The sequence below is a fragment of the Phoenix dactylifera genome, chromosome 3 (assembly GCF_009389715.1).
Source record: "Phoenix dactylifera cultivar Barhee BC4 chromosome 3, palm_55x_up_171113_PBpolish2nd_filt_p, whole genome shotgun sequence".
In the NCBI taxonomy this organism is placed as follows: domain Eukaryota; kingdom Viridiplantae; phylum Streptophyta; class Magnoliopsida; order Arecales; family Arecaceae; genus Phoenix; species Phoenix dactylifera.
Window position 1 is genome coordinate 18015537 of NC_052394.1, and position 21543 is coordinate 18037079.

Genomic DNA, 21543 nt, shown 5'->3' on the forward strand with positions numbered 1-21543 from the left:
CATCAAAATTACTTCTTTTTTGCCTTCAAACTAATATCTTGCAGACCTTTTTCTCTCTCAGATAAATAAATAAATAGAAAGGAAAAGAGAAGGAAGAAAAATCATTTATCTTCTTTGTGGTGACTTTTCTATACTTCAAAAGTGGGACCAATACCAGCACCAATTATATATATATATATATATTACAAGCTTCTTTCTATGAGGTGCACCATGAGAGCAGGAACCAAGAGTTTCTAAGTTCACACGCTCTTTTTTCCTCTTACCATCACCTCCATCTCCTTATTGGCCCTTTCCATAGTTTTGTTCTTCTTCACTGCCATCTCCTAAGAGCTCCCCGTTCCTCAAAAAGAAAGCGTAAGAGGTCGTGCATGGACTCCACGAGATCAGTCTGTGCCGCAGCCAAGAAAGAAAAAATCGAACACATGTTCCCGGGCAACCGGTGCCGAACTTGGACTAGAGAGCTCCATAGGATACTCTGTATGCAAGGAGGAGACCACGACGGTAGCTATGCGAAAAATTCTGAGGCTCCTGCATCTGCCCTCGCCTTATGTAAGCCACTGCTTGCAGGGACCATACGCTCGATGGAACTTTTCCATGGCGAACCTTCCATTAGGATTGCAGACTTGGGATGTGCCACAGGACACAACACACTGTCAACAATGGAGTTGATAGTTCGGAGCCTGAGGCAGCGCTACGAGGAAGACTGCGATCATGTGCCCGAGTTCGAGGCCTTCTTCTCTGATCTCCCATCAAATGATTTCAACTCACTCTTCCGATCGTTGGCATCCTTCGCCGATACCATGAAGAGGCCATACTATGCGGCAGGTGTGCCTGGTTCCTTCTATCACCGGTTGTTCTCCAAAGGGAAACTTCATATGGTCGTTAGCCTTAGCGCCTTGCATTGGCTTTCTCAGGTGAGGTGCAACCTTTTTCATCTTTCACTTTGTATTTACTTCACAGTAGGCACTCTCTTATAAAGCAGACTGACTAGTGTTAAGTCCTAGCATAAGTTTATATCATGACTAACATTTTTTGTATGGTAACTTTGTGCTATGAAATCAGAAATCTTGATCCATATATGCGATGAGTCCTATCTTGTACTTGCATTTCTTGTTTCAAGCACCTCTTGCATGCTAGCAACTTTTATCTGAACATTATTTTTTAATGGGGCCTTCTTTTCTCACTGTTCTCTAGGCTAGTTTGTTTTCTAGAAGACCCAAAGTTTGCCGCAAGAACCATATTATGAGAATTTTCCCTCTTTATCTTTTTCTGTCACAAAATTTAAGAGTAATTAATTTCCTTTGGAGTGAATAGATACCGGATGCCGTTTTAGATAAGCAGTCACCATCTTGGAATGAAGGTCGAGCTTGGATAGATGGAGCGAAGAAGGAAGTCGTCGACGCCTATGCAAAGCAGTCGGAAGAGGACTTGAAGGCCTTCTTGCAGTGCCGAAAAGAAGAGATTGCGGAAGGGGGGATTCTTTTCATACTGATGGCAGGGAGGCCGGACTCGCAGCAGGCAGAGAACCAGTTAGGCGATCCAGACTCGAGAGCCAAACACCCTTTCACAACCTCCATGGATCAGGCATGGGAAGACCTGTTGAATGAGGTATGTATCCTACTAGCATACGGGACACCCAAGTGCACTGTAAATGCTCCTCCCACCTTATAAAAACCAGCATAACATAACATCCTTGGATATTTTCTTGCCACCTTTCTTCTTCCCATCCCCATGTCATTAGTAGGCATGCCACTTTTTGTTTTGGGACTTAGCAGAAGCTTACTCTTCAATAGGCTTTTTGCTCTTCCTATGTGTCCAGGGGAGCTTTTTGGTGCTTGCCGTGTGCTTTCTTCCACAACTTGGGCCTCCAAAATCTCTCCTGCGTCATTAGTTTCGCATCTCCCGTCTCATGAGCTCATGAGATTTCGGTAGAAGACTGTCTAAGGACCTCCGGTAACTCTTTCAGGCAAACTCTTTCAGACAAAATCTTTCCTGTTTTTCCATGAATATACCGTCCCATCCCAACACTCGGGACAAGATGTCTTAGGATGTGCCGATCAGGATATTGGGACAATGATGGGATGGTCCCTTTCTGACACTCGGGACAATACCTCTTGGCATCTCATGGGACGTTCCGTCGGAATATGAAGCCATGCTTTGAAGCACTATCTTTTGCGCTCATTGCTTTTGTTGTTTCACTTACAGAAAGCGTTGGTATTTTCGCTCAATGAAATGAATCTTGTTTGCTTTACTTCTTTATTGTTGAGGTAACAGTTGGGCGCCATTAGGCTCAAAATGAAAACAAAAGGATTATAAGAAAGCCAAAAGAAAACTAGGAAATATACAGTATTAAAATCGAGTACAAAACGCAATAGGATAACTTGTTTGTTGCCGATTAAGTTGTTTTCTTATGTTTATCTGCTATATATACTCCAATAGGGATTGATTGATGAAGAAGCACGAGACATGTTCAACATCCCTGCGTACATGAGGAGCATAGAAGAGATTAAGAAAGCATTTGATCGTTGTACCGGATTTGAGATCCAACAGCTAGAGTTTTTCAGAATCAGCGAGCATTCAAAGGAGAAACAAGAAGAATGGATGAGGGATCCGGCGTCCTATGGCCGAGCCAAAGCCAATCTGGTACGAGCAACACTGAAACCAATTGTTGAGGCCCACCTTGGGCAAATCCTCTCAGAGGAGCTATTTAAGCGGTTCGAAAAGAGGGCCGCAGAAGACATTGCTATGCTCCAAAAAACTTGCTTCTATGGTGTGATTGTTGTGTGCGCAATTAGGAAGTGAGATTCCCCACCCCAAGTCAGCGCCATCCAAGGAAAAGGTCCCAAGATCCCATGCATATGGTTGTTACTGTATAAGCAGTCTTTGTTTGCTTAAAAATATAAGTTATCTTTCAGAATTTTCTCTGGAGAATGAAAGCCTTTGAAAATCTCTTGGAGTACATATATAATTCCAGGTAAACTGATGGGCCATGATGAATCAACCGCATGACAGTACTAGACAAAACTTTGGCTTCATTTCCTTGTTATCATGGTCTTGATTCCTATGCATGCTTCCATAAAAGGCAACCATCAAACAGAGAACAACATCTCAACTAACTTATAGACTAAATTCGCGCCACCATTGGAGAAGTCACGCGTCGTATGCTCGAAAGGCTTAGTCAATGTAGTCATCATTATAATTAATCGTTTATATTCCAAGGACTTGAATCTCCTACAGGCATGATCAAGGAGGCCCAAAATACGAAGGAGAACATAAGATTAATTCATTGTCTTGATGATATTAGTGAAAAAAAAAGATGCATCTTTGTAAACATCGACACAATATTTGCTTGAGACAGTGACTATGAGCCCCTGCACTTCCCAAAGTCACAAAGATGGCCTGCATCCTAGTGTCCTATAGGGTACAACATTTAGCTGTGATGTACTTAGGAGTAGAACTCAGTGGATACAAAGAGAGTCCTCCTAATTGGAGCTTAAAGAGAGTTGAAGTCTACCCCGTAAGCTCTAATTACCACAAAGATTAGGCTCTTAGTGCCATTCACTTCCCACCGAACTGATCTGAACTTTCAAAGCTTGCTGTATTAATCTACCACCTGCTTTACATTTCAAGGAGATTCTTTCATCACCATCATCTCTACTTTTTTCTCGAGACTAAGATAAGTTTACCAGTCGAAGGAGACCTCCCACAATTGTCTCCTTTGATGTAGCCTACTTGTTTTGAATGAGGAAAGTGCTTGTCAAGTGCCACTGCGGAGTGGAACACAGCTTAAAAATTTTTGTTGTAGGCATCTAGTTGTGAACTTATGGGTCTGACATGTATATAAATTATTTTTATTGTAAATTTTAAAATTAATTTTAGGGGACAAGCCATTTTATGGGACACAGGCTGGATGGCTGAGAAAGGGGTGGGGGTTGGTATAAATCATATGCCAGCCTTGGTTGGTGGAAATTGTGAAAGATGATTCTGGTGGGGGCCACTCTATCAGCCATCACATCAGATCTGTTATTTAGATCCCATGACTTTAGGTTGCGTCAAAGGCCCAGCTGTCCTGCCTGCTCCCTACCTTCCCCGTGAGATGTCTCCAATGAGATAGCCTCCCCTAAAATACCTATGCAAAGCTTATCCTTAGACCAGGTCTCATTGGCCTCAAAGAGAGCTTAGCTATGATGATCGGCTAAGATTTGAAGCCAATCTAAAATAGATGATAGGCATCCGCCCTTGTAAAACATCTGCAGGCCGACAATAGATTGCATCGCCTTTTGTGTCACCCACGTATATTGAAAGAAGAATAGGACAGCTGATTGGATTGCTTCCTATGTGGCATAACATTCCGGCGGCATTTTGTGAGCCATGCAACTACGATACTATCCCTCCTTCCTTCTGTCATGTTTTATTTTATGATCTTCTTGGATATACTCTAGACCTATATAATCTAGCTGAAGCTATAATAGTCTAATTTGGAACATTGACCAAGTTTCCAATGCATAGAACTCCGTCGTCGGTTAATTATGTGTGAGAAGAGGGAGTGTATATGGGGGAAGGATCCTGCATCACTGCTGATACAACCCAAGTTGAAGTCTGTATCTCTCGCAGTCATGATCCCAGGCCTTCCACGTCCTTTTGATAAATGAATAGCACTTCAGTTTTGTGGTTAAGGAAACATTCTTGATATGGGATTCATGAATCATATACTCTTGTTGATCTACAATTTAGCAATCAATTGAATGATCGAAGACACGACAAACATACTGCTGCCTTAAGTTTATTCTAATTTGCATTTGATCACACTGAACTGAGATTTGGTTACAACCTTGTCGACCAAGTTTATGGATCAAACTCAAGCTCATGCCAATATTTATGAGTGCCTAGCACCTCTAAACCCTGCCAGAACTGTCATCCAGTTCTCATGTGCCCTATGCTCTGTTTCCTTAGAATTGCACTGTTACAGTAGAAAAAACATATTGCGATTGCAAGTTGTGTTTCTTCAGCACTTCTTGGCTCAATTCACATGGCATGCCACTGCTATAATGGGAAGCTGAACCTTTTTCTACTTGGAGTAAGCATGGATAGAATTCCCAGCTTGTGATGACACACACCACTGGCAACACCCTGAACTGGATCCCGATCTACAGGTTTCACAAGGAGAGTGGCCTTAAAAGGCCATGCAACGACTAATAATTCATTCCATGCTGTGCTGGCCATTCATTTGGTACCCACCTGGTGGTCCATGATGCACCCTGCATCACTGAGCTCATGCCTTGCTCATGCCTTATGCCACATTGCATCATAGCCAATTGTTTCAGGTAACTGTTTAACAGCATCTTCAGTCAATTCCACCTCGAAATAGTGTCATGAGGCCATGCCAAGATGACGGCTGCCGATTTTCTCAACGAAAGATGATCCCTTTCCATTGCAGTGACTCGAGGCAAATGCTGCGGCAGTTGCAGCCTTTGGAACAGAATGCCCACGCCCAATCTCCTACTGGGTTGTGGGCATTCAATGGTGAAGTGGCATGAGAACAAATGCATGCAGCCAACTTCTGATTGAATCGGGTGCAAGATTAGTCCAATAATGATCCATTGCTTCCTAGGTTCCATTGACTTATCTTCTGGTAAATTGGGAGTGGATCTGCCGTCGGCATATTATCAATATAAAGCTTTGGAAGGTTAAGTTTTGCTTGAAAGCCCCACAACATCAGAATGGTAGGAAGATTGATATCTAGGGGGTAGCTAAGATCTACTTCCTAGATAGATTGCTTCTTGTCCTCCGCTATAGAAAACCCTCCTTGAATATCAGAATCTCATTATTTTCATGTGTGTCATGAAATTTACTCTTGTTATTCTTCCAAGTTGAGTACCTTCGGGTCATTGCAAAGAAAACAGATGGTTCACAACATCAAACCAATTTACCTCACACAAACACAAAACCAAAGTCGACTCACTTCAAAACAACAATTTGCAAATTATATGCTGAAAACTCAAGCCTAGTTGAGAAAAGCAAAAAACAATGGACTAGTTTTTTTTTTTTTCTTCTATAAAAATAAACTAGGTAATCTTAAGACACATTATATCTTTGTGGTTGCTAAAAAGAGGGTAGGTACTAGTCAAAAAACTTTTAAACAGTCTAGTCCGTCAAACAAAATGAAACAACTGCAGAATTTTAGCATTGTGAACTGTGAGTGTGCTCGCATGCAATTGTAGCATATCTGACAGCTCTAAAGAGGGCTCGAGCTCAAAGCTCGCAAGCTACTCCATGCCACTGTGAGTGGGGAAAGCATGGCAAACGGTCCTTGGTAGGGGCAAAAGCAATTGAAAACAGCATAAGTGCAACATTTACTTCTTCGGTTGTCTGCAAGCTTCGCGAGTCTTGACTGCCAACCTTGAATGCTTTAGGACCACCATGTGCATGCAGAAGGATATGATTGACCTGAGAAAGTAGATGTTGAGGAGGAACTTCTAAAGATCTGTAGGAATAATCAGAAGAAAGGGAAATGCAAAGAAGCACCACAACTATTTACTTCTTTCTTTTCAATCATGTGTGGTGAAGCCATATTCATGTTACCTTCTATTTTGATACTCCCTACATGATTTAGGAGGTCTCATTACCTAGCAGGCAGCTTTTCATCACAGAATATGTGAGATTGTTGTGGTTACACCATTGGCTTCTTATCTATACATGTAAATAACCAAGTGTTTTGATTTATTATTTTAATTATTTTTTTATGTGGCCCTTTTTTTTTTAAAAAAAAAAAGAGAGAGCCAGGCCAAGCCTAACTATCTTCCTCTAAGAGAATGATAGAAGAGGACACAAAATGAGGAAAAAGAAAACAAAGAAATAGAAAGAGGAGACAACATCCAACCAGAAACAAAAGGAGCAGAACAATTTATAGAAATTCAAATCAACAGGCTTCAACATCAGCAACATCTTCACTGAAGAGGATCTTGTCCGGTCTCTGTATAAGAAAACTGTACTATCCATAACCTGGTGTGATGATGATTATTTATGGTCGAAAATTTTTCCATTTCATTCCTGCCATGATCTTTCATGTTTTCTGTGTATTGTGCTTCTTCTTACGTAGATATTAAATTTTTGATACTAAGCAAAATCATGTAGATATCAAACTCAATATCTAAATACTTATTTAATCAAAAAATTAATTCCATGCAACCTTTAGAGTTAATTTTCCATGAATGTATACAGGGAGACTCACAGCCTACTAAAGTGATTATATACCTGCATCAGTTTGTTTAGATATCTTGTATTCAGTTGTTACATGCCCCTCATATATACATAATAAATAATGGGCTTGTTTCGAGAGTGGGGACTATTAAACGTTAACATGAGGCCCTGGAAAAGGCCCAACTATAGTTTGAGGCCAGGGCCTCTCTTCCAAATTCTTGAAGTATCTTGATAGGTAGTGAGCTCACATAAATCTTTGATTCTTTATACATGTTGCTTTACTTTCTGCAATGATTTATGTTTCTTTTGGTTGCAAATAATTCACAATTTAGAACATTTTTAGAACTGTTGAAGTATCCAAAGCAAATTTGTGGGACACAATGTCTGTCCTAAATGGACCCCTGTTTGTGAAAATTATGATGCTAATTGTGGCAAGCCTAAGGTTTTGCAACATGACTCTTCCTATAACGGACCCATATCATGCTAAATTACTCTTGATCAAACTCTGTGAATAGGAACTCAATTTATCATGTCTGCTGCAATACTTGATACATTTAGCTATAATGTTTTTGTTGCAAGGTTTTAGTTGCTTGCAGGATTACTGTGGTTTATGTTTGACCTAAGCATTAATTGACTTAGGAATAGTGCTACACAGAATAGCACAGAGATCTGGTGCAGTGCATTACTTCATTGTCTTGATTGCTTGCATGACCTGAAATTTTGTTAACACTTGTACACTACCTGTTCGATTACATGAATACGGTCAACCTAGTTATCAATTACTTGCCATTTTCCACACCATGTACTTGGCAAGTTATCGGAGAGAATATGCTGATGTGAACACTACGGGCTTCATCGAGGCCCTCCATGCCACTGGCCTCATATTTTTCAGTCTTCATTTAATTAAATGCATGATATGTATCATAATATCTTGATCACAAGGTTGCAATGCGGACATATCATTTCTCCTTCCTCCTCAAGAACCTCTTTATGATGTATTCAAAACTTTTGAAGGAATGAATTGTTTCTGCACTTTCTACCTCTTGTTTTGATTCTAATTAGTAGCCTCTCAATTTGAGATTGGTGACTAAAAATTACGAGCATGTTTAGTTCATGCCTGAGTTGGACTGTCGATATACACCATTAGATTTGATGCATAGATATCTTTCAACAATTTGCTCCTTTTGCAATAGCCTATGAAGTTATATACACATGCGATATCAAGTGCATGTATTTGTAACCCAGACCCACAAACAATCAGCATACCATATAACTAGAAGCCAACATTGGAGCCCAAAAGCCCCAGAAGCTAAAAGAAGCCAAGAACTAATTCCCTATACATGAAGAGTTGCATGCAAGGGAGAACCTTCAGCTAAAATTGCTCATCCAGATTGTGATTTATCTTTAACCTTCAGATAAAACTGCTCCTGGTTCTGGTAGCCTTCAAACCTCACCTTCCCCCAGAACAATCTGTTTCGTTTATTCACATAACTCTTTTCTGAGTTATTCGATCTTTAACCTCTTTCAAGAACAAGACAGAGCAATTTTTAAGATGCTCGTCTTTTCAACTTTTATCAGAACGAAAAAAAGCTACTAGAACCAGTTTGGACCATGGAAGAGTTAACGACGTACGTAGAGGGTTTCACAGATGCAAAGGTAGCAATACCTTAGCAACTCCTTTTGTTTTTTCTCATACTTGATGATGGAGCCACCTCATGAGAGCATTGGTCTGAGCTGAACTTATCCACGGCTAAACTAATTAGCGTTTAATGTGATTCTCCGGCCAAAGTCCCCAAAACTCGCACATGGTTCATGCTGGCCTCTGTCACCCACACGCAAAGGACACAAGAAATGCTAATTAGCTTTTCATCCGGATGAGTATCCACTGTGAGAACTTACCATTTCAAGCACAGAGCATGCGTGACGATAACTATTTTTCTTCATTTTTTTTTTCTTACATTCACGTTGTCTTCCACTTGCTTGTTGGAAACAACTGTTCTCAACATCTCACATGAACGAAATGTTGGATGATTTGTTGAGGTCATACTGGTTTAATCTGGTCAAACTTAAACCAAGTTCGGCGTGCCTGAGGCAATGATTATTGATGACTCTTATCCCACGTAGGATACCTATAAGAGAGGAGTTAATTTGTTGATTAGATACCTAAAGCAGGTGCAGAGATAACATATAATAACTTCATAGATGACTTATGTCACTTGGTGGGACATTCATTCTTGTTTCCTTAGGTTTAAGCATTGTTATGTAAATTGAATCTGATTAGAATATTCTATCCTACCATTTAAAAGTCAAAAACTATAAGCTGCGATTCATTCTTAGCTTCTTGATTGTCTCAAACTCTCTGCTCATTGCATGAAAAGACTTTTGTTTCTTCCGATTAGGTACTTATTATATTGAGAGAAAGGAGAGAACTTTCATGAACTAAAAATTACAAATTATTGACTCTAATGAGGAAGCTGCACTAGGTCAGCAAGCAACAAAATTAACCATAAAAAAAAACATTATCTAATAAGCCAAGTCACCCACTCTCATCGGCAGAACAAGTAAACGGAATGCGCCATCTCCAGCTTTTTGTTATTATATAGTCCCTCAAATTACATATTATCATATTTAGCATGACCACCTTAGAAATTTTACTTTCTTTTCTCGTACACAAAAGTTTATTAAGTATATTATGTTTCCAATTGAGGTTGCAACCAACATATCGAAACGCATGAATGATTTTTCAATAAAGAAATATCTCTTCCAAGAAGCAGAGAATGCGCAAGAGATGGAGGATGAAGTAAGTGATTTGTGGACAGATGGCTGATGGTATATTCCAAATTCCTATAGAATCCTCTGACTAGCCTGAGAGAATCTTTTATCCTCTCCTACCAAGTTAAGCGAACCTATTCCTGTCTTCCAATGGTTCCAAAGGAAGACCCATGCAATAGCTTTCTTCAAGATAAGGATCGGCGTACATTCCTTTAGGTACATTTATTGTACAAAGCCTTGGTGACCCATTAACAAAGGACAAAAGGCATGTGACAAATAATTGGATGTATTAATAGATTTTAATTCCCATAGTATCCTTGGACTATTACTGATGAAGTTGATAACTCAAGCTTCCATTCCAAACTACATATAATATGGACAAACCCACTCTTCTAACTCAGCCAATACATTGTCTTCATTGTAGCCTTTCTAACTTACACGCAGTGGCACCTTCATTTTGGCACCATCCGAACCCACAATTTTCTCTCTCTAAACATGTCTTCTTCAAACCATACAAAGCCATACAATATAAGGGCCCATATCACTAACCGTCAAAGCTTTCATGTTCTTCTTTTTTCCTTCCATGTTATGTTTTGAAAATCCTTTATTCTACTGATAACTGTGAGGTCACCGCAAGTTCAGGTTAGAGTTCAATAGCAGTTGCTGATTGGAGAAATGATGGCCTATCAAATTGTATTGAGGGCTATCAAACTGGCTGGTGAAGTTGGTAAAAATGCTTGAATCAATAAGCCTCTTTGATGGGCGGGAAAGTTGGCTGCTGTGTTCCAAGCAGCTGTCGACTGTTCGGTGGCGTTTCAGAGCATTCTCAGCTGGCATAACAGGGGACTCTGTTTGGGAGAGCTGTTGAATAAAAACGTTGCTGGAATTGCTGCTGCTGCCGTTGTTGATGAAAGGTTGATTTGAACTTGGATGAACAACTGGATCTTGTTGAAAACTTGGCATATCAGGAGTGTTCTCCAGAAGTTGAGATAGTGCAGAGAAGTCTACATTGTCGAAGAGCTCGGTCAAAGAGCAAGACTTGGGAAGACTGGGAGGGTTGTTTTGTGGTGTGGTGTTTGTTAAGCCTGGCATGAAGACATCCTCCACAGCTATTTCCCCTTGTTCAGGATCCATCGATAAGGTGTGGTTGCTCTTCTTGTAGATTCGGCAAAGGACCCAGTCATCCAACTGAAATTGCAACAGAAACAGGGGAAGTAAGTTATGAAGAAAAAACATGCAATGCTAAAACAGAGGAGTTGCACTTTATGCCTGCCCTGTTGACCACTCATCAACTACTTAATGGGCATCTTCCTAATAAGATCAGCAAAACTATCTGTACAAAAAAATGGGTTAAATAAACTGCTTGAACTTATAAGTCCAGCAGAACTATTGTGTGGGATTAAATGAAGATTTTATCTATTTCTTAACCTGCCATGGGGCATATCTGATTTTGTTAAAGCAGGGAAGACCATATTAAGCATGCGATTATCATCCCGAGAACCTTGATGACATGTTTTGTCACCTACAAAGGCACTTTGGTCAGCAAGGCAAAGATCTCTTACCCTCATGGAAGAGTCTCTAAGCTTCATGGGTCTGTAAATATTATTGTTCTGGGCTTCGGCGAGTCGGTACTCATGCATGATCCAATCAGTCTTCAACCCCTTGGGAGGTCTCCCCTGGTAAAACACAAGGGCCTTCTTCACCCCAATGTTCTTATTCTCTTTGCTGGAAATGATCGGCTTATCAGTCCCGGTCGCCTTCCAGTACCCCGATGCAGCTGCCCTGTTTGGCCGGATCCCGTTCGGGTACTTGCGATCCCTCGGGCTAAAGAAGTACCACTCTCGGTCCCCAAACAAAGCTTTGGCTACACAAGCAATAACGTGACACCATATCAATACTAGAATTCCAGTCATTATATATGTTGCTTGAAAAAACATGACATGCAAGAACCCTAACGTAGTGGTTGGAACTAACCAGGGAGGTTCCATGGATCAAACTTGTAGATATCGACTTCCGCGATGATAGAAACCGGGCATGGAAAAGACGCTGCTCGGTTCCTGAGGTAGTGGAGGATGAGCTCCTCGTCGGTCGGGTGGAACCGGAAACCCGGCGGCAGCGATGTCGCAGGGTTCGACATGGCTAAGGTTAGCTGGTTTTCTCCCTTGGTCACACTAGGAGGAAGGGGGTGGACCGGTGTGAAGGGAGATTAAGAAGAGAGAAGGTGGAGGAAGGGAGAAGAGATGAAATTTCTGGGAGAAGGGGATGTGGGGGTGGTTTTATCGTCGTAGATTTTTTGTCGTGTAGTAAGGTTCTTAATTGTTGGGCCCTTGGGCTAACTGGGCCTGCCACGTGTCTCGTGTTTATCGTTTTTATTCCAAGTATGGTAAGGGAGGAAACGTGGGCCGTGAGGTTGATCCGACGGTGTGACCTGGATTTTATGACGTCAGCTTCAGGCGTCCTGGACGCGTGTCGTCCTGGAAGCGGGATTGCTCATATGGCTCGCTCGACGTGGCTTGCATGAGATCTAGTTCTGGTGTCCCTTCAGAACAAGTTAAACAAAACCAAACCCTACAACTGAGCCATTCGAGCCGTTGATAGGATAATTCCAATTGACGAGCCGAAGTATGGATTGATTCCTGCTGCAAAGGACAAGAAAGTTAGTTGTCCGTATGAAGATACTTTCGCAAATATCCAATACTTTCCTTGTTTAAATTATATCTTATGTTATTTTAATGGAGCACGCGAGTTTGGTTAGCTGGGATTAGGGGGGATAACAACGTCTTTGCCACGGTCAAGCTTGACGTGGAAAGGAAAAAAATAGTATGGAATGTCGATTGGATTGGCTAGACCTTGTAGAACATAGAACACAAGTACACACAACTGGGTATGCAAAACATGCCATCACTAATTAAAAGCAATATTTCTTGTAGTTCTTGGAATGACTAGATTAGATCAAGGTTCATGCCCGATATTAATTTGGAGCGAAACAGTTTTATCCACTAAGATATGAGACCATGTTTTGTCATTAAGTTATATTGGTTTATGCATCGAAAGGATTAAATTTGACAGCTCATCAGCTAGGTAGATAGCATACATAGTAGAGAAACTTAGTAAGGACATGCAGTTTTGACGAGAATACTATTTGCACTACTACTTTATATATACTTGCCAATGAGCTCCCGACAAAGATTAGTTCACTTAAGCTTGTATAGGTTAAGTGGCAAATAACAATTAGCTGCCCTCTCCAAAAAAAAAAAAAAAATCAAATCTAGTACAAAGTGCACCATAGGTATAGGCAATATGCTTTATGAGTGGATGAACATTACGCTATAAAGAAAACAAAAATAGTGAAATCAAATTCATCATAAACACGTTTACTGTTGATTTGTCGTTGGTAGATGTTCCGTGTTTTGAATTTTATAATCGATCAACTCACGTGCGGGTAAGAATAACTTTGACTAAGTTTCACTCTCTCCTACGAGACAAATTTCTTTTCCTAATCCATTTTCGGGGCGTCTTTCACTAACCCACATATTTGGTGGCAATCCACGTGGCTCCAACGGAGCCACCAAAGGCGCACCCTGTTAGGTTATTGCGGCGTGTAGTCTCTTGGATCGGCCCAATCACGGCTTAAGGTGCAATTAATCCGGAAACTTAAGAAAGACCTATTAGTGCCTGTCATTAGGACGTGGAAAGTTTGAAGCCAGCTTACGGATTCTTAATAAAGGAAGAGGAGCTATCACCAACCAAAACAAGGTGTGGAGGTATGAAACAACGGGTGATGTACATGGTGATGAGAATTTCAGTGTAAAAGGTGTCATCCTCATCCCCAAGTACAAAGTTATAACAAGCAAAAAGAGCATGGGTCTGTCGTCCGTTGATTCGTGTGCAGTACACCGTGATAGGCTGATGGATAAAACGGGGTGTAGATCCATGGTGGAGATCGGAGAAGTTTGGATTTGGAGGCAGCTTGAGCCTTGCAAGGTGATGAGTGATGATGACTTGGCATGCGTACTGACAATTAGGATGACGATAAATCCTCGAACTCTTCGAATGGTCCATGCAGTTAAAAGAAAGAAGATGACACCCAAAATTATTGGTAGACGACCGCATGCACACTGTTGTTTGCCTTATGCTCATTATCCTTGCTCATGTTACGTAATATCTGAGGAAGGGAAAGAAAAAATCATGATATAAAAAAAGAAGAAGAAGACATGAATATGCAGCTTTGGCAGCTAACTAATTCTGTAAGATATCTTTATACCGCACTATATATATTAAAAAGAAACTTTTGATGTATGGCAACATAATATTAAAATATTTTAGTGGTCAGATTAGTCTTACTCTACTTTCATGTGAAAAATATGGGAGGGCCATTCAATTCAATATTTCACGATGAATATTGATCTAAAAGAATAACGAAACTCGATGTAGACTATTTTGGCTATTACAAGAGCTAGACAAGATTTGATGCTCAATTGAAGTACTCTTTTTTTAAAATTGAGTAAACTTTTGAGCTTTAAAATTTGGTGCCATACTTCGGTGCATCGGGCGATCAACAATAAATTTAATTATTTAGTCCTTGAAATGAACTAATCAAAAGAGATTTTTTTTTTTAAAGAAAGATTTTGACCGAATATATCTTTCAATCTATAAAAAATTAGATAGAGCAGCTAAAGCAAAGTTAATATAAAAGTGGAGATTTACCTCTTGTAGCATTTTAGTCTTCTTATGATTATTTTTACTAGTTATGCCTATTTCGAGAATTGTGTGCTCTTCAACTAGAAGAGAAATCTAACTTAAATTATGCAACAAGAGATCTTACTAATATAAATAAAGCTTAGTTTATTAGTTTTTTAATAAAAAAATTAAATTCTACTTTTGTCAATTTTTGTTATTTTTTAAAAAAAGAGATTTAAGTTGAATAGGTTAAGAAAATTACTACTTTCTTTTCCTGTTTGATCAGGCCTAGTTCTCTAATAATTTTGTAATAATTAAGGCAAGGCATTAATTTGAGGAGAAATTTTTTATGCATAAAGTTTGAGCTTTATGTTTCCACTTCCTACCCTGTATGTCAATTATTTGGTTTGTTTTCCAATATAGGTGGGTCCAATAGGCTATTAGGCCACTCTCAAACCCAAGTTTTCGTGATCTAACCCTTGGACGTCCTCCATGGGAAGGAGGGCATCAAAATGAAAAGGCTAAGCTTTGGTTGGTGAGTTTGCATCTGTTCGATTAACCCTATCCAAATTTCCATTTAAGATTCCAGCTCTTTAGCTCTCCACCCCCCTAGTTTCAGTTCCCAATTGCATTCAATCAGCCTACAGACTAGTTGTCATGCAGAACTAATTAGGTGGTGGAGATATACAAGTCGCACCTCTTATTAAATTGAAGTGAAAACCAAAGCACATCATAGGCATGTTTCGTAGCCAAATTAAACCAAGACAATAAAAGAGCCTGCATGAAGTTTTTGACATGGGCTATTCTAGCTGCTTCCACTTTTCACATGGAAGTTTGAATTTGTACACCTCCAATTGTGTGTAATTAAAGGGCAGTGAAATTATCAGAACAGGTTTTGTTATTTCGAGAGCAATAATCTAGGGATGGACTATGATTCCTTCTAGTGCAATGAATCATCATTCAAAATTGCAATAAAGGATATAATGGACAATTCATCGATTATTGCTCTGGAAAACAACAAAGCATGCTCTGACACTGCCCCCATCCATGTGTGAAACCATGAATGATGCACCAACTCTTCGAATTCTAGTTGGCCATTTACAAAATCTCATGAATTCCTATCAGCATGCGACTAAAAAGTAATGCACGTAAAGAGCGAGTTTTGCAATAAATGATTTCCTTTCACTAGAGATTTTTTTTTTTCTTTTGGCACAACAACGTTCACACCCGATAGGTATGAAAACAAAAGACTACAAAAGGCTCCGACGCAGACACGTGGTCTACCTAGATAAAACTCTCTGAATAATAAGCTGCAAAAGAGGTAACCTAGTCAGCAACACAGTTTGCCTTTCTATAAACATATATTGCCAAGTAAAAACCAAACACCCCCAATAACTAGAGATTTTTTTCAATGGCAAATTTTCATTCCTAAACCAAATCTATGTAATAGTTTTTATGAATGCCATGTTATAACCATAATATTGCAAGGTGTAAAAAAAAAAAAAAGCCTAATCTTGCGAAATTGCTATACATGTGCTTCAGTAAGGAAACTGCAAGCGTGTATCTTATAATTGCTTGCTGATGGTGTCGCAGGTTGCCGGGCCCCCGGCCATGTTCTCATGTTGATACCTCTCTTGTTACTATGTGCACGTGGCCAAACGCAACACGAGTTTGACCGGTTCCACCTCCTATTTAAGGGCTTATTGATGGCAACCTTTTCAGTCTCGAACCACTCCCATGCATGCATGATGCAATATTTAGTTTTTCCTCTCGTTCATGCATGCCGACGATGCCGTGCCATATAGTATAGTCACCAACTTAAATTTGACATGTCCAAGAGATAGTTTTTGGGAGTTTTGCTATTGGATAAATTTCCTAAGATTGGAAGGTGGGCATAGAAACTTAAGACAGCTCGAGAGTGGAGGTCAACAATAGAGGGCTGTCGGCATGCCTGCAGAGAGGAAATGTTTTCTTTGTGGGGTGGTGGAAATTGTGAACAGATATCAAATATGATGGTTATCCGAAAGAATTCTCCAATGTTTTCCTGTGGATATATATCCTAGAAAGGATATTGCAGCCCTTCCATGTTATATTCGTGTGGGGAGCGTGGTTCATACTAGGCAGCTTGTGCCGCATGGGATGTCGGAGGGAGGGTTTCTTGGAGCCTGCATGTACCTTCTTCTTTCTTTCTAACTTCTTGGTGATAATTACTCATAGATCCTAAAAAATGTTTCATATATACATACATAAATATGTCGTGGAAGCAGATCCATGTCCTTGATATTTTTATCAAGGAGATCATGTGCCCTTGTTTGGGCTCACTTGTATTTTTTCTTTTGGGTAGAAAGCCCTTAGTTAAAGTTTTAGTTAGAAACAAAAAAAATATGTTTATAAGCATACAAAATATGTGACTGCCTCAAAGATCCCACTTCACCAGCTGTAGCTCCAATGAAAAGCTTAGTCTTTTGAAGCTTAATGTATCACTGAATCATGTCTAACTATCTCGATCCAAGTGTTTCTTTATTTTTGTTAGAGCGGAAAAGTGATTGCGTCCCGATCAGAGGGATTGTCCGCTTTGGAGAAGTGCGTACGTATTGTGCAACGCGTGTCGTGTGCAGCTCTTAATGGACAATATTCCCCTCACGGCTTTGTCCTTCTTAAAAGAGCCCTCTGGAAAGAAAGGGGTGGTCCCTCCTTATAAGGCACAATCCTTTCTGCTACTATTCCAATGTGGGACTAAAGTTCCGGATTCCCCATCCGCCCCCCAACACTATCCCCAGCGAGAAGAATTCGTGCGAGGACCATAGGTATTGTCTACTTTGAAAAAGTGCATACGTATCGCGCGACGCGTGTCGTGTGCTGCTCTTAATGGGCAATATTCCCTTCCCGGCTTTGTTCTTCTTAAAAATGCCCTCTAAAAGGAAAGGGGTGGCCTCTCCTTATAAAGCACAAGCCTTTCCGCTACTATTCCAATGTAGGACTAAAGTTCCGGGTTCCCCATCCGCCCCCTCAACAATTCTCATCCTCTTCTCTAATCATTTGGATTGTAACATAAATTTGGTTCCTTTTTCTTTTACCATTGAAGTGTATCTTTTGTAGTCTTTAGTATGTTATTGTCGTTTGCTTAATGTTCTGCAATTTGATGTTGTGCCTTACAATATATTAATGCTATATATTAGAATGTGCTTTGAATTGAGAAAACAGTTTTCATTCACCACCCCTCAAAAGACGGGCACCGACCAACCAAGCAGCCTGCTGTTGGCGAACGGGTGAAAAGTTTTCTTAGTTCTTATTGCAGGAATACCTAAAAAGCACATAGTAAAACGTTATTTAAAATATGAATTCATATTATTTATTTCTCAAATAAGAGAATATATATTTAAGTTTATTTCTACTGTTAATCCCCACAAAAAATTAACATAACATAGCATTATATATAAAATGGCTATGAGTAACTTAGCGGGGCATAGCACTGGCCTCTCACTGGACCATCTTAACTTGTATATAAACAGATTTTTGAGGAAAGGGAAAGAAAGCATAGTGCCAAAGAAATGTCAAAAACCTATGCTTGTGCAAGAAAGTAGGCCACCTTTTTGCGTTAACTTGTACTCCAAACCAAAGAATATATAATCATAGGCACATAATCCTTCATGTCTTCTCCTAATTATAGCTAATCAGCAATAACAAGTCATCCATGTTCTCCTTGACTTCAGATAATGGAAGCCTAGCTACTTGTCACCTATGAAGTTAACACAGTAATATTGACTATAGTTTGGAACTTATGCATTGTCTTGTGCGACTAAACATTCGAAATTCTATTGACAGATATGTAATCGCAGCGTGGTTTGCGCCATTAAACAGTAGTTTTCCACGTGAGATCCGTGGACTTCGATGGCTTATACCGGCCCTCTAGCTTTCTAAGTCTTGATCTTGACATCATGTTCCAACTATCTTACAGATTGATTCCTTGGCTAGATAAGAAAGCTTTAGAAATGATGGAATTGGTTATGAGCAGAAGAATAAGAAGCCTGTGGTAGAAAGTTGAAAGGGACATAAAAAAGTTGCATACTACAAAGAAGGGTGACTTGCAAGCATTCCAAAGGATGGTTAGCACCTAAAATTTTCAACTTTAGCGGCCAACAAATGGTGCATTAGCTGATGTCAAGCTCATGTAATCATTAGCTTATGAAGTTTTGCACGAATGGATTAAGTTTAGCCTTAGGGACCTCACCAACTTCCTAATCATTTCGTCACCCTATACTCTGACCTGTAGCCTGTAGGTTTGAATCAGTATAGGGGAAACCCTGGTTAATTTATAGTTGAAAGCTATGAACCCATGTTGAAAGCTACTTTTTTTTATTAAAAAGATTGAAAAATTAGGAAGGCATTTAACTTTTAAATATATGCAAAATAAAACAAAAATAGAACTGATCAGGACCTAATGTACAAGTATTATTTTTATTTTTCAGAAAACCTAGAGATCCCAAAACTATTATATTATTGATGCTGAATACTTTATAACATCAAGCACTTAAATTTCGGATCAGCAATCACCAAGCGAGCTACCATATAAGAAAGAAAAGCTAGCAACACAACTAATCCACAAGCCTACCATAAGGCCCCATGATTAGGATTCCTTGGGGGCACCTACCTTGGATGCTAGGTCGCCTCATCAGATGAGGGTTAGGTCTTGGGCACACCAAACTAGGTGCCATCACTGCCTCCGCGTGCGTCAGATTAGTACCCGAGTTTGACGTATTCTTACAAAAAAATATTGCCTTCAAGGACAACAAAGCAATTTAAGATGATAGAAGTTTATGCATCAAGGACAACAAAGCAATTTAAGATGATAGAAGTTTATGCATCAATTTCGCCATTGTTTCTCCTTACGTTTGTGATAATAAAGCATTTCTACTCTACGAGAGAGAGAGAGAGAGGTCTAGCTTCTAAGTTTGAGTCTAACATCATGCACTAAGATTTCCATTAAAACAATATAAATATACTCTCGTAGAAATACAATAGGACATAAATATATTCTCATAAAAATACAATAGGACATCAGAGACCGAGCACTATGGCTGTGAGGGTCTGGTCCACTGATCGGCCCGCACTTGGTGTTGGCCCCATGGGCTGACTCGAAGAAGCCAGCGAAGCCCCGATGAATCGAGAGAGGAAGACTCGTCACTGAGAGTCTCCCTCCTCTTCATTTCCAATTGGGATCACGATTAGAAGAGATGAATCTAAGCCTAATCGAACATCAAGAGCTTGGATCTACGCCTATAAAGATCCCCCATCCTCTCCTTTTTTTTTTTTTTTTTGCTTAAACGGGCATTTCATACATCACGGGTACGAATACACCCAAAGAGTCAGAATACAAAATGTCCCGAAGTGCTCCGGGCATCTCTCTCTCCCCAGCCCATAGGGTACCTCCAGAGTGGCTCGCAACAAACGCGGCCACCCAATCGGCCGCCCCATTGGCCTCACGATATACATGCATAGCCTGTAGCGTAACACCCTCTCTCACCATCATCCAAATGTCACGAAGCAGAGGATGGGCACCTCCGTGACCAACCGGGCCCCTGCGAATCCAGCTAATCACCGTAGCCGAGTCGCCCTCCAGAAGAACCGAACTCGCTCGAAGTACACGCCGCACATAGGACAAGCCCATCCAGGCCGCTCGCAACTCTGCCCCTGGGACCGAAGTATCAAAAATCTGACGGCCTCCCCATCCTCTCCTTTGAGATCCATCAAAGAAAAAGGGTTATTTTGTTCTCGATCTCAAGCCATCTTCTCGAAAGTCTTTCTTTGTTTTCTATCGGGAAAGGTCATCGGAGAGGCTCGCCGGACCTACGTATGAGCTCTCCATCCTCTCCTCTTCTTTCCTTTGTAATTTGGGCTTGGAATTCCATGGTTTTGAGTCGACAATCGCTGAAGTTCTTTCTGAAGTAGAGCACCTCTGTTTCTATGATTTCCACCGAGTTTTGGCCGCTATCAGCCGCCAGTTTGGCAGGGGCTGCGACCGCTTGTGGCTGCTGACGAGTGGGGGAAGGCCACCATAGCTACCCACTTGGACTTGTAGAGGAAAGGAGAGGAGGATGAGCCTCCCTGGTTGTGAACAGAGGAGAGAGTGAGGGGGTTATAACTGGCAATACATATTATAATTATATGATTATTGAGTCCAATTCTGGTGCAATTTTGAAGCATACTATCACAACCGATGATCTCATCTAAAAAGGTTAGCCGAAAGATATTATTTGGATTTTTTGATTCTGTATAAGTATCCAACATCTATCCAGTGAATAACCAATGTGGGACTAAACACATGCCCACACAAGTCATCATATACTTTCTCCGTTTAAGCTCTAGCATTCTCGTTGGGCTAAGAATCCAAATCCATTTAAATCCAATCACAAATACTACGATCAGCTTATGGTCAACTCAAATATACTTGTGTTGTAGTGTACCCTGGTCCACATAGGTAATGGGCTAAGTCCAATCTGATACTATTTTGTCACAACCCAAGATTTTATCCAAAAACGTTATCCAGAAGGTATTATTTGGGTTCTTTAATACTTTATAAGTACCTAAGATCTAGCTAGTGAATAACCGATGTGAGACTAAATACACACCCGCACGGTTCATCATGTGTACATTGTCCTAAAGCTTGAATGAATCCTTATCCTTTGCGCTAAAGTCAAGCGAAAAAGAAAAACAAAGAAAGAAATTGGCCAAAGTATCATGGAATCAATTGAAACTCATGCGCCGATGAAGAGAGCGGATTCATTTTTAACTAGGTCAAAGGATCAAGAAAAACTCATGTTTGAAATATCTATGCCTATCCAGCGCGTGGCTTAAGCTCGAACACGAGAAGTGGATTACTTTTCTTTGTTT

General features: G+C 40.3%; 2 protein-coding genes across 2 annotated transcripts; one reads left to right on the forward strand and one right to left on the reverse strand.

Moving 5' to 3' along the window:
• The first annotated feature begins 275 nt into the window (after nucleotides 1-275).
• Nucleotides 276-2945, forward strand: LOC103709125 (gibberellic acid methyltransferase 2). The gene is made up of 3 exons (XM_026805359.2): nucleotides 276-914; nucleotides 1315-1608; nucleotides 2440-2945. The coding sequence occupies exons 1-3, from the start codon at nucleotides 369-371 to the stop codon at nucleotides 2800-2802; spliced, it is 1203 nt and encodes a 400-aa protein (XP_026661160.2). The 5' UTR covers nucleotides 276-368; the 3' UTR covers nucleotides 2803-2945.
• A 7295-nt stretch (nucleotides 2946-10240) lies between these two features.
• On the reverse strand, nucleotides 10241-12206 carry LOC103709106 (NAC domain-containing protein 2-like). The gene is made up of 3 exons (XM_008794302.4): nucleotides 11947-12206; nucleotides 11535-11836; nucleotides 10241-11160 (listed from the first exon to the last, which is right to left on the reverse strand). The coding sequence occupies exons 1-3, from the start codon at nucleotides 12107-12109 to the stop codon at nucleotides 10600-10602; spliced, it is 1026 nt and encodes a 341-aa protein (XP_008792524.1). The 5' UTR covers nucleotides 12110-12206; the 3' UTR covers nucleotides 10241-10599.
• Nucleotides 12207-21543: the final 9337 nt, after the last annotated feature.